The 13,880-nt window shown below is 40.4% G+C and overlaps 1 protein-coding gene across 3 annotated transcripts in view; it reads right to left on the bottom strand.

Moving 5' to 3' along the window:
* The window catches only part of LOC110984054 (rho guanine nucleotide exchange factor 17-like), a 106,582-nt gene that overhangs the window by 24,588 nt on the left and 68,114 nt on the right, over positions 1 to 13,880 (bottom strand). For all 3 annotated transcript variants that reach the window (XM_022243850.2, XM_022243849.2, XM_022243851.2), the window contains exons 2-3: positions 11,316 to 11,393; positions 5,594 to 5,779 (exon numbers count right to left, since the gene is read on the bottom strand). In XM_022243850.2, coding sequence (XP_022099542.2) covers positions 5,594 to 5,779; positions 11,316 to 11,393 — 264 coding nt within the window. The remainder of the gene's footprint in view (positions 1 to 5,593; positions 5,780 to 11,315; positions 11,394 to 13,880) is intronic.

Below are 13,880 nucleotides of genomic sequence, written 5' to 3' on the forward strand. Positions count from 1 at the left end.
TCCGCATTAATGCCTGTACTGCTGGGTAGTAACCTCATCAGGAAACTTGGAAAAGAGTAGGTGAAAAATAAAGGATTGAACAAGATGATTTTTTTATCTTGCAATTAGCAAACAGCACAGCTAATTATCATTGTCCCCAAAATGCAAATCCGCACACTGAAGTCAGTTTTAGACATCCACACTTACATATTTAATTGAAAGCCATGTCATGTGAATAATGATCTGTCTATCTCTCATTGAAACAGAATTTTTATTCTTGGTGGCCCCTGGAGTACCACAGATGCCTTTTGATTTGCACATATATACACCAGGCCACGTACTTGTTCCCAGGATACTGGTTACTACGACAGGAAGAGAGCCATAAACCAAGAAATTATCACAGCTGTATTTCTTTACTTCTGGAGGGGGGAGGGTAGGGAGGGAAATAGAATCTTGGATACAATATCCTAGCAACCATGGATTAGCTGACAGAGACCTGATACCATTGTGATTAGCTGGATGCAGGTGTGAGAAGCAGAACAGGCAGGGATGGGGGGGGAAGCAACTACAACTACAGAAAAGCACAGTGATTCAAAGGATAGACAGCAATGAATTGGGTGCAGGAATTGTTTGGAAATCCACAGGTCGATAAAACTGTGTCTTAACTTGGGCATTTATTTTGTTTAAGCATCACACTGTTGTTAACACTCTATCAGACGAAGAAAAAAAATTAACGAGCAACTAGATATTTAGCTTCATAGACTGCACTCTTCATGTTGACAACAGTTATAGAAAATACGTTAACAAATCAAAGAAATTGCAGAACTTGCCAGTTAAACTACTGTTCATATGGCATTACAGGTTGAAATAAGCATTCATCTCTTGTAACTATTTCATGCTTGTTTTGTTATTCTTTGAGAAATGGGTGGGTAGGGTTTAATATTGCTGGAGGAAATAAGGAATGGGGGCGATCTCTTGAATTCCTTTTTGATAGCTGCTATTTAGTAGAGATGATCTGCAATAAGGAGAAATGTTCTACAAGTTTCTCAAGGAAGAAAACGAAGTTATTACAATCCCACAAACTGAAAAAAAGAACAAAGATCACATGAGAAAATAAAACTAATTAATAACATTCTCCTGAAGATGAACAGAGCAAGCTGTTTGAAACTTCAACCCCCCCCCCAGTTCTTATCAGAACCACACCTGCTCACAGAAGATATAGATCACGTGGTGTCTCCCCAAACCACATTAATATTGCTACATGAATCTTCACCATGTATACTTTCGAATCTTACAAAATAAACTCTATAATAAGGCTCTAAAAAATTTCCCCCGCTATCCCTGGAGAGCATTGATCTCGCAAACACAACATGTGCTGTGCACGCACGCAGTACACTGATAATCACATTCTGAAATCTGCTGCGGCTCGATGCCCATACTACCTAGACAGGAACTTTGCCCTTGGGGTCCTTGTGAGTCCGACACTTGCGCGTATGCAAGCACCTTTTTCTTTCTCTTTATCCCCCGCCCCTTTTTCCCTGCAGTTACTTGCACTGGAAGCAAACGCATTGATGGCTGAATGTACTGGCTGAGTCTGAGCCTCCCCAGATGCCCGGATGATGTATGTGGCATTTGTTCGTCTCTGTCTATATTTGGCAGTTTCCGGCCAATCGCCGATTAGCCCAGCGACGAAGGCACGGTGAATCCATGCATGGTAATCGCTGTGTGCGGAGAGTACAGACACACTGTGTACATCTAACAATGCACTCGTACTTTACCGCTGACTTCTTTTGCCATGGAAATGAAATTTTTCTCAAGACTACATTCAAACTAACTACTCTAGCTTTACATCACTATTTCCGTCTGAATGAAATAAAGGTTATAGCAGATAAAAAAGATTTGTGATAAAAATCGAAATCAACCAGCCAAAAAAAAAAAAACATGGCCCAATCAAACAAAATATGAAGCAAAGTCAATAAAATATAAGCCAGTAAGCAAACAATGAACTTAAATGCTGAACAGAAATATGCATTTCGCAAATCATCACAATAAGGAATTTTCCAAGCATTTTCTCCCACAGAATATAAAAAAGGATGATGTATCAAGCAAAGTATACAATTCTTTCTTTTTTCATTAAGTTTTATTGGTGTTTTCAGAATACAATGCAATACTGGAAAAGGTTTAATGGTAAGATCCTTGATGCTGTGTAAAATCTTAGAAGATTTCACACACCATCAAGATCCTTTAGAAGACAATACAGTTTTGTATTTGCCTGAGCAAAATTCTGGCTTATATCATTGTTTCTTGTGTTTTCTGTTAATTTCTTTTATCCCCAAATCATTTGGCTGGTCAGCTCACAAGGTACACAAGTACAAGAGCAAGGTTTCTGAGTGCCTTTGATTTTGTGAGGTTGGAAATCCCACTTTTTAATGCAAACTGGTGCTGTTTTGAATATATAAAATATTCAAATATTAAACTGTCAACCATGTAGTCAAGTAGACAGTGCTTTTTGTCAATGGTAAGGTTTTTTATTTGCTCATTGGCAGTTCATCATTCCCATTTAAAGCCCTTGATTGGCAAGTTTCAAAGATTCTTATAATCAGTCAAACACAGTTTCCAATGTCCAATACCAAATTATTAATTAATGAATGGCTCTTATTTGCATAATATGCAAAAGCACAAAATATAAGCGACTGAGACACCCTGCTTTTCGATGAAAGGTAAAATTGGGCAACCAGCTTTTCAATGACGGCTTGTACCCTGAGGATCAAGCCTCAGCAAACCCATTATTCATGTACATTTTTTTGTAGCTGTACACGGACACACGTAGGAAATACACTGCCCTCTAATTACTCTTTTTATAAATTCACTTCTTTAACATTGGAGACACCTTGATTGATGCTCAGCCAGGTAACACTCCAAGCAATAACAGCAACCTGCAGATAATGACAGCACACCACCCACTCACTAACACACACTCAACGATGCTGAAAATTAGTCACAGGAGAGTGATTGGAGATGATGTTGCATATCTCGTTTATAATTCATTTTGCTGGGACACAGTTGATCCTATTTGAACAACAGGAAGCTCTAGGAAAAAAGGAACATGAAGGATTCAAAATAGCTGTTTCCACACAATTTACTGGGTGACAGACGTATCTCCCTTTTCAGTCAGCTGAAAGAGACTCAGTCCCAAGGCTGATGAGAGATGCAAAATTAAATAAGTAATCGACAATTGACTGTATTCATGAGTCGGCCATCTTGAATTGAGAGTGGGGTTAACTTTTCATTTTGGGGGACCTGAGAGTAAAAATAACAGCAACAAAATAAACGTTCATTACAAATTAATGACAGGTTTACAATTTGAGTAAGTTAAAATTTTTAACGAATTATATCTAGATACTTTAAGCTACATTCAAAAAGAAACTTAAATTGAGGATTACACCCCAAAATAGTCTGTCACTTCCTCATTTACTAGATTGCGGTGAATATGATAGATTCGGGGAACACAATCAAAATGGCTCCCCAGTGAATAAGCTCTATTGGCCCATCTCCTTTCCCTTCTTTGACTGTGATGAACCGGACAGGAAGCCACTGCAAAAAGATCAAATGCTATATTTCCACTTTGAATGCTAATTTCGCTCATGAAGTGATTCAATGAATGCTCATAGTGGAATAACTGGGATATCGTGAGAGTGTGTGATTGTCAATAACAAAAGGAGCTGTTTACAAACATTAAGCCACACATTAAAACACATACTCCACATTAACAAACATATTAAAGGTCAGTGCTATTCCTTTTTTCAATTATGAAAAAAAAATTCCAGCAAAAACAAGAATTACAATGCAAGCAATGGCCACGAAAAAAGAGTCGCGATATCTTAAAGACTGCTGGTGGGTGATTGACATGTGAGATTGCGACATGGATGAGCCAAACTAGTTTAGTTGTCAAACTGATGGATAATTGGCACTGTGAAACAAGTCCAGCCCTAATCCTCAACCCACTGTCCCTACAAGGTGGCACATTTAAACAGGAGTGATGCTCTGTCCCACCATACAAAACACTCTCTGTTGGGCAGAGTGGAGACAAAAGGAAGGGTCTGGCAACTCGTTCCCTCTCCCCACAAAAAGGCAAAGAAAAAAAAAAGAACAGTCTAACTTCTGATGTATCTCATTCCTACCACCATCACTTTGTATTTCCAAAAAGAGATAACTACAACATTGAGCAGCAAACACATTATGGAAAAATTACACTTCATGTGTATTGATATTTCCAATTAAAGACTTTGACAAAGACACAACTAATCTTTATAACCGACTCCCTGTCGGTGCCTTTTTTTAAAATGCTGTCTTTGTTCAACATCTACCCTCAACGCAACCTGACCTTTCTTGACAAGCATATGCGAGGCCCACTTTAACAGCCAAGTTTATTTCTCTTGTCTTTGACATTCAAGATGTCGGATGCATTCACTTTACATGTACATTTTAGACAAAAAGAATATTAAGATGAATATAAAGGGTAAAATGACAGCAACGCTCATCATACAAAGAGGAAAATATGCACCAAGGTACACTCTTTAAGCAGCTTTGGCAAGTAAAAGAGGTTTGTTTTCTTGAGAGGAGCATTGTGACAAAACAGTTCAGACAACTTCCCAGAAATGCATGTAACTCAACACACTGCGATACATGTATGACGTACATGTGCTTTAATCAGTGCCCTGCCTGTGACGTCCGGAAATGAAGACCAAGAAGAGAACGAAAAAAGGTTGCAGAAGATACTTCATGATGCTGCAAAGTGACTGAGCTGTGTGATTTGACTATGCGGTATGCCAGGGAAACACTGATTCCCTTGGGGTGATTGACCTACATGTGCAACTACCCACCCAATTAATCAAACAATGGACTCTAATTGTGTCTCTTGTCTAGTTTCCTGATGCTGCAAACACAGACCACTGGCAAAGTACAATGCAAATTCCAGTCAACCTCCTGTTTCCAACGTTTTGCTTTCTTCTGTTTGTTCAGCTAAATCACGTTTTGACCTTTGAGAAGAAACGACCTTCGGCAAACAAGGAAAGACTGGGACTGAATAACTGCCTTTTGTCATCCTTGCTATCAACAAGCTTGGCAGGGAGCTCAGTATTCCAAGAATCTCTGCCTCCATTTGATGTGATTCCAGACCAAATAAGAACTGGGATATTTTCTGATGGGCTCCACTCCAAAATTGAAAGGGTTAAAAATAACGGTTGAATAGTGTGACAGTTAGGCTGCATATATTGAAAAACATTAACTGAGGGTTCTACAAGTCCTTGTGTAATGCTTGCAGGATTTGTTTCATAACTGTTTACATTCATATTCATTTTTTAGAAATCGTATATTTGATTTTCCCAACAAAGTTTATCTCTGCACCATAACTACATGTAAGCAGTATACATAGGTAGGCATGCATACTGGTGAAAATATAGCACTTCAGTGTCGCAACACAGAGAAAATACTGGTAAGCTGTTCAGTTGAATCATTCATGATGTTTCCATGGAAACCTTCATGTGAATCCCACTTGTAAGACACGGTGCGAATGAAAGTCTGCAAAGCAAAGCCAACAGTCGCCGTCACTTACCGAGGCGCTGATGATGTCGCCAATCTTCTGGTTGTCGTGCCAGTGGTTGATGCGCATCTGCAGCTGCTGCAGGAAGTTCTCGTGGCAGTTGAGAATCTCTGGCAGCTTGTAGAACATGGCGTCCACCATGCCGGGATCGGCGCAGAGGTGGGCGTACTCGGGACTCTTCAAGGGTCTCATGTAACTCTGACAGAGGGGCAAAAACAAAAAGAAAAAAAGGATAACACTCAAACGCCAATACTAACAATAAGGTGTCATTTGCTGCCAAGTTTCAGAGATATGAAGAACTGGCATCAAACACAATTGCACTACATCTTCATCAAGCATTTGCTGATATTAGTCACTCTCAATTCTATGTTGCCTATTGTCCAATTAGAGTAATCACACATATACGCCAAAACGAGAAATAATGCACTTTCACAGTATATCAAGTTTCAAAGGGCACTATCGTCTATCTGTACACTTCCACATTGCCGTACTGTCAAAAGTATCCTCACAGGAACTTAGGAACACATACATACATTATTTCTTATCCACTTCCAATTACACCAACTTTGCCAAATAAACATCACCATAGCTGAGAGTCAATTCCAACAATGTTAAAAACTACCAGCAGCTTTAAACGCTCAAAAACAATAACCTGCTTCTTGTAATTACATGAACGTACAAATTGTTAAATGCAAAATTACTGGACATGGATTCTACTTGAATAAACTAGCATTTACAAAATTTATTAATAAGCAAAGTTCGCTGCATATTCCTTTCAAAACTAAAGAAAAACACAGTCAAACTCCCCAAAGATTCACTCTGTGGCAAAGAAGAAGGTAATGCATGTGACCCATCTTCCAAATACGACAACTGCCTGAACTGGTCTGCTGTGTTTCTAACTTTGTACACAGACAGTGCAGAGGAAACATGGCGAACAGGACAAGTCCTGTGGGAAATTTAGAGATTTCTCTCCCTCCAACTCCCCCCCCCCTTCCAAATTGACGGTAATACCTCCTGCTGAATGATGACACTGAACTTCTGCGCTGAAAGATCGGGGATCTAAATTGGTGCAACAGTGATGAACTGCCCAGATTACGCCACAGATGCCGGGAGGTTGGAGGGGGGAGAGTTTGCCTATTTACCTCTGTTCTGTTTAGACATTTTTGCCAAAGCCTCATTCTTGCAATTTCTTTAGCGCACTCTAGTCAACAAATTAAAATGTGACAAGGTGCAAACAGCCAGTTCCCCTAGGTTGGGGAATACCTGCATAAGCAGGGGGGGGTGGCATATGTACTTGCACCAATATTGCAATGTGTGAAAGTAAATTTACATCAGCGACATCCTCAATTTTAATCACTGATGTAAATTCCATCTGCACTGTACACGTACCCACAGGGATTTGAACAGAACTGAATCCACCCAACCCCACACCCAAGATATGTGCTAATGTACATGGATAAGGTTAAGTCAAGCAGAGAAGGGTAAACTGACAAACTACAGTACATGTATGTCACTCTTCTGTCTGTCTGTACTGCTGTCTGTTTGTTTGTGAAATTTATGGTGCCAATGCAGGAAATAAAGCCACTATTTGTAAGTAGCTTGGATGAACCCTGAGGTACCAAACAGTTCCCAATGTGGGTGGGTGGAAATTCAAAGCATTAGGAAAAGGAAATGGAAAATAAATACATCCAGGAGCCCATTTTTTTTTCGAATCTCTCATTTAATCTTTCACGTTAAATGACGAGGAACAATTATTGCAAATGTCGAGATTTTCTGAAAACCAACCACAAGATTTTGGAAAACATGACACAGTGCTCTGAGAAATGAAAAAAACTGAGAATGTTCTGAACATTAGACGACATTAACCCTTACTTTCCGGGAAACCTTGCTGACAACCTGACATTTGTGAATTTAGACAAGAAAAGCACACAAATACAATGGTTCAAATTCAGGACACCCTCCACTGGAAGAACACAAGGAACTATAGTTGTGCCTTGCACATAATGAATGCCTAAAATTGCTCCCAGGAATGCATGTACTGATCCCTCCCCCCCCCCGGGTTTTCATGTCCAAATGCACCCGGCTTGCAGATCGATGTTTACAGAGGCTCTCCTTAATGTTCCAAGAGTACCCACGCAGGGACGAACGACCAGGAATGCTTCATCCATAATCCATTAATGACACCTTTTTTTTTTACACCTAGCACCTTCAGATTTTAATGCATGCCCACAATCATTCAACATCACCAGCTCCTGCCCACGAGCCGGGTGGTTGCAAAGTCTGGCCGTGTCCCTTCACGACATTAAAAGAACAATTTACAAGGTCCTGGAGGTGTAAAAATAAATCAATTAAAACAAATCAGTAAAAACAATAAAAGAATGTAACAACAGCTTGGGTTTTGGTACATTTTTAGTTCAAGTGCATTTGTTTAAATATACTCTCTAAATTTGTTTGCCCATGCCGATTTCTGGGGAACTGTCTACGAAATATTTTTGCAAATCAAGGCAGATTCAAAGGCCTAAGAGCTATTTGTGAACCCACCATCCATACCATAATTGATTGGCTGGCCATATTTATGTAACACAATAAATCCACAGAAAGCAAACCAGTAGTTATGTGTCGTTCTCATCACTGACAAAAATGGCAACCATCACAGACCGGACAGCTGAATAAAGTCAAACATGGACTGCACTTTATGGAAATATCTTAATTTAGGACCCAACACATACACCAGAAAGGATCCTATTTTTGAAACAGCCTGTGGGATATGATTGTCAGTCTTGTCAGAATAACTGGAGCCTTGTGCAAGGTCTTAAAAGGCTCTAATCAACTGTGTGATAGCTCTGTTCCCAAGGAGCAGCTTCAGCACACAGGCTAGATCTTTCAATTTCAAACCTTTTGATATTGTTGGCCAGAAAAAGTACATGTTTTCTAAAAAGCCAATGAAAAAATAGTCTTCTTTCAGATTTCTGTTATCATGCAGTGAATGTAACATTACTCTTGTGAACACCACACAGGTCTGATTCATGGAGTATCTCCACGAGATCGAAATCGATCAATGCAGTAATTGATTCAATGTCATCAAAGCCTACCCATACAAACATTGACCCCTTCAAACTAAAGCTACTTTTCCAAAAGGAGTCCTCTAGCCGGATGACCTATTACAACTCTATAAAGAGACTTCCTCCCCAAACGAGAAAAGTGAACAGGCTGTAGGCCTACATCGTACTTGAAATCAGTCAATGTGGTTGCATTAACTCCAAGCACCACATGTCTTTACTGTATTGGCTGCTGGATTTGTGTATCATGCAGCCACTGGAAATTTACACCGATTTAAAAGACCCAACTTACAAGTGCAAATGACCACTTGGATCCAAGCATAGTTTAATAAGCGGCACAAAATAAAACCCTCCCGACTATACCAAAGACTTCTAGGCTGGCTCCAAAAGGGTGCCATATTAATCTTAGCGAAATATTTGATGCGGTGCCAAAATTTTTCTACTCGGCGACTGACACAAGAAGAGACCCTGAAATGATTGGGGGGAGGGGGTCATTGATGGTTATGCAAACACTCACCAAGGCTCCAGTGGTTATGGTGTTATCTACTTGTCTATCTGGGCTGGCACCACTTGGTCCATTTGTTTGGGGGGGGGCAGATTTGTGTCAATGGTTGGCTAAAGTTCAACTAAGTATTTTTCTGTAAATGTATGTTGCTACACAAATCCCAGAGCATATCTTTCAATCACATCCCAGCAATGGCCAATTTACTTTTCAGTTTTTAACTCATTTCAAAATAAAATTGAACAGAAAACTGCACAGACGATTTCTTAACATTGTTTGTGTGTTTTTGTTGCTTGTTGAGGGTGGGTAGGCCTTCATTGGGTTAAATGGACAATTTCTTTTGTTAGGCAAATTAGGACTAAGTTGTTGGGATATTTCTCTGTCCCCATAACATTTTGGTCCTAACAGAGTGAAATGTCAAAAGTGTTTGTCCCCAACAAATACGGGACTAGTTTGCGCCTGTTGTTATTTTTGTTTTCATTTCACAAATAATGGTGTTACATTTCACTGAACCTCCACGCATTAAACCTGATTTTGGCACTCTGTGACTGTCAGTCCTTAGAAAATTAAAAAACCGTCCTGCAAACAAAGTATGGGGAATACACTGAATGCCAAATAGAGCTTAAGCCTGATCAACATGTACATGTACAATGCACAGTTCTTTGACGTACATGTACATGTATTTAACTGAATTGCCTTTTGGTGTAGCAGTCTGAGACTCCATTAGATTATTCCTCCATACAAATGTACCATAAATCCCATCCTCGAGGTTGTTCTTGCATTAACAGTCAGGGTCCTAATGCCTCCTTGATCCAGGCAATCTGGATGCTTAAGCCCCCCCCAAACATGTCTCCCCTAAAACCCCTCTGACAAATGACCGGTGTTCTGCAGGACAGGCTGAAAGAACACACACTCTTCCCTCCACCCTGCTTTCCCCTGACACACTTTGAAAGTTTCCCCTGAGCCCCTTGATACCAACATCCAGAAGAGAGAGCTTAGGGATCTCAATGGAAAGGCAAGGCTGCAACAGGATTGAAGAAAGATTGAGACTTGCAGCAGCAGAAAGAGAGGCATGCAGACCTACATGTACATTTGTTCTTGTGGAATGTTTTTAACACAGTTGCACTGGGCATAATGTCCCTCTATTTGGAATGAACAATGTGACCGGAAGTACATATTATGCAAATTGCAACCCAGAAAGAGTTATGTCAGTACTCGGCAACTGCAAATAATAATAATCAATTCCATCCACATTTCCCAAAATTACTTTTTCAAATTTGCACAGAGGAGTGAGTCGAAACAAGGACCACTGGTGGACTGCATGTAGTTTTATTACGGCACACTTGTGCCTGTGGGCGAGTATTAAAATGCAAATATCTTTAGTCAAATCACTGTTGACTGTCGCTAACCAGTAAAGTAACTACTCACTAGCCTGGTTCCAAATATAAGATATGTGTAGTTGACTGGACTGATCCAACCATCTTTTAGCATGCATTTTCAATTAGTATTAGTCAAACTAAGGGGAATAGCAGGTCTTTACTAAATCTGTACAATGCAAGTTTGCAATTTTAATGAGTACCAATATTACAAGCCTTGAAGGAGGTCATACATGTAATGGTAATTATTTTTAAAATGTATCGCCCAAATTCTCTTAAATCTTCCATTAAATATTGTCAACCCCATCCTTTGGGCTGTCAAAAACAAATTATAACATGGCCAGTTCCATTTTTCAAGTTGCCAAAGCAAGGAGGAATTCGGAATACACATGGGGGTGGGGAACTGCTACAGGAAAGGGGGTGGTTGCTTCCATCCCACATCAAGTGCCTATATTTCCTCTTTTCATTTTTTTTTCCTTTTTTTGTTTTTTCCGTCAAAGGATTCCTGAATATACCACAGTGTGGAGATGACATTTACTATCCGAGATAATTGGATCACAGCTGCCTCCATATCAGCTGCAATCGATAAAATTATACTTTGAGATTAATCCTTGTTTATTCACTTGTTTCCTTGCTTCCTTTATTTTTTACCTTGAGCAGCCTGTGACCCTTCTTCAAATTCGCACTGATTGTGTCTTACTGGTAGTCAGTTTACCTGCTGTTCCCTTGGCCACCCACATAAGTGAAGCTTGACAAAACAACAACAACAGGACAAAAGAGGACGAGCAATGCCTTACCTTAACCAGAGTTTCCAGGGAGTAAACGTAGCTTTGCTCTGTCTCCAGAAGCGTCTGCATGATGTGTAGCTTGATATCCTGTGGGCAGCAAATAAAACAAGCCGACAATGTCATAACCATTCTGATGAACGGTATCTCTCCCCCTCGACACTTTCCAGTTATAAATGTTTGTTTTCTATCACTTCTCAAATCCTGGCGACAAAAAAGAGAGGGGGGGGTTGAGATTGAAGCCTTGGAGCAGGGACAGTTATACGCCCCAGTGGAGATGCAACAGTAGCCGGATTTACTTGATTCTCAAGAAGTAACTGGGCAGACTTTGCTCATTCACAAAAGGCAGAAAGACCAGCATGAAGGGGGGGAGCCATTACACAAGAGGCCTTTTTCCAAGATTTTTCCGCTTCAGTTGTCCCAGCAAAGGCCTTGCCGATTGTGAGGAAAACTTTGGAAGAGGTTCAGGAAATCTGGCGAAGGTAACATACAAGACATTCGTGGTTTAAACCCCCAAAAAACTGACTAGGGATAACACAGACTGAGAGACCACCACAGCGTGAAACACATCAGGCTTTCAGAAGACAGAAACTAGAGAGACTGAGTTAAAAACAATTCCCTCCGACAAATGGGGCAAATAGTCCTTGGATGTGAACTTTTATTTGCTTTAAGCATGGGGCTCCCATTGGCCCCCAGGAGGAAATGATTTTGGCAAAATGTCAAGTATAATTTCGCCTGGGGTCCCTGCTTGCCCTGTGCTTCATTTCCTGGGGAAAAGGTAGCCTCAGAACAGGTCCAGAACTATGGCCTGCATTTCCTTGCCTGCACCTTACCAGAGTATACCGGGCACAATGATTGATTGCAAAACTAGTTCAACAGTTTCCGACATTTTTTATTGCAAAAGTTCCTCATGAACACATGTACCCAAAGTAATTCTCCCTAAGGGTATGTCTTTAGGGCTCTTAGTTGCACTGCCATAAAGTCTTTGCTGAAGTCATTGTATGTGTAAAAAGTAAAGAGAATCTTTCTTTTTTCCCTTCTGGAAATAACCACAATAAGTTTCCTGGAAGCTAAACATAATGAACAAGACTACAAGACTGTCTGGACCTTACATAGGTCAGTGCAGAACCAGCCATTCAAGGATGAATTGGCTCTACAGATCCACTGAAATAATGCTAAATGGAGTCTGACAGCCTGACTGTCTGGGCTTTGGCTAAATGATTATTAATTGCTTGAAGGACACTAAATGCCTGCAGTAAATCAAGAGAGAGAGAGAGGGAGGGGGGGCAACACCAGTATTATTAGATTATTCAGATTTGATTGAAGTACACATGTGAACATGTTGATGAGTCATTAACACATCACATTAAAAGCTAGCACAAAGCCGGGAACAGATTGTCAACTCCAACTACACATGAGCATCATTCACATGGGTAGCCACATGTACGGAAACATAGACTAGGTTTTCAAAATTACACCTTACAACATGTTTGCTAGCGGTACCCACTGCTCCTCTAGCATGAGCCCTACAGCCAACCCTGGCAAGTTTGGTGATTGAGTAGTAAGCCATCCGCTCCAGTAAGGAGGTTGTGGGTTCGAGTCCCTCTGACAACACTGGGTACATGTACACAAAACTGTTAAGAAATACACTTCATCAGTGGGCAGAAAAGCACCCAGTGTTAAGCCCAGTTCTTCCTTTGACAACAAAGTCGCTATGCACAAGTGCCCTCTCATCACTGGACACCAAAAAGCATGGTTCCCATTATTATTTGAAACCGAAATTTATGCCTGAGGAGGGGACCAAGAACGGCCTACCAACCTCTCTCATACATGTACATTATACATATACATTATATGTGTACATTATACATGTACAGGGAAAGCAAACCAGGTAGAGCATGTTGAACCAAAGTACAAACATTGGCCAGTCACATCAGCCCACAGGCAAGCCACTGCCATGCTAGGGAAACAAAGAGGATGAATGTTCAGGCCCATAGGAGCTTTCAGGAACCCTTCTGAGGCACATTCGGAACTGAAGTTAGAGGACTGAATCGATTCTCACATCGAGGCTGCAGATCTAGGGGACATCACAGACTATGTACCCTGAAGAGTCTGAATGACCATCATTGACAGCATTTCATAATATCAAAGGCATTAATCAGTACTTCTGATAGAAACACCTGCCATACAAAGGGATCAATCAAGTACACGTGGGCTCAGATGCTATCACAGCTTGTAATTGCATACTGCAATGGCCAGTGAAGTTGATATAGTAATGTTATGCAATTACATGAACATTTACCTGTATGTGCTTCGTGATTACAATAATGCAGGTTCCGTGATGTGGAAGATTTGATCGTTTACATTTTCCTAAAAACTTCTGCATCAAAGTCACACTTGTGAAACAAACAGAATGCACCAAAACATTTTCATGGGCAGAGTGTACAATATTTTAAGAAACCAGCTGATGAAACCCACAGGGCTTGAAAGTTTAATAAAAAAAGGAGGGAGGGCCAAGGAATTTGTTGGCAGTTTACATGTAGGAGCACCGTTTGTGATACAATCTTTCATGCTCTT

This window comes from Acanthaster planci, linkage group LG02 (genome assembly GCF_054643075.1).
Source record: "Acanthaster planci isolate LZ-2023a linkage group LG02, COTS_SCS, whole genome shotgun sequence".
Taxonomy (NCBI): Eukaryota; Metazoa; Echinodermata; class Asteroidea; order Valvatida; family Acanthasteridae; genus Acanthaster; species Acanthaster planci.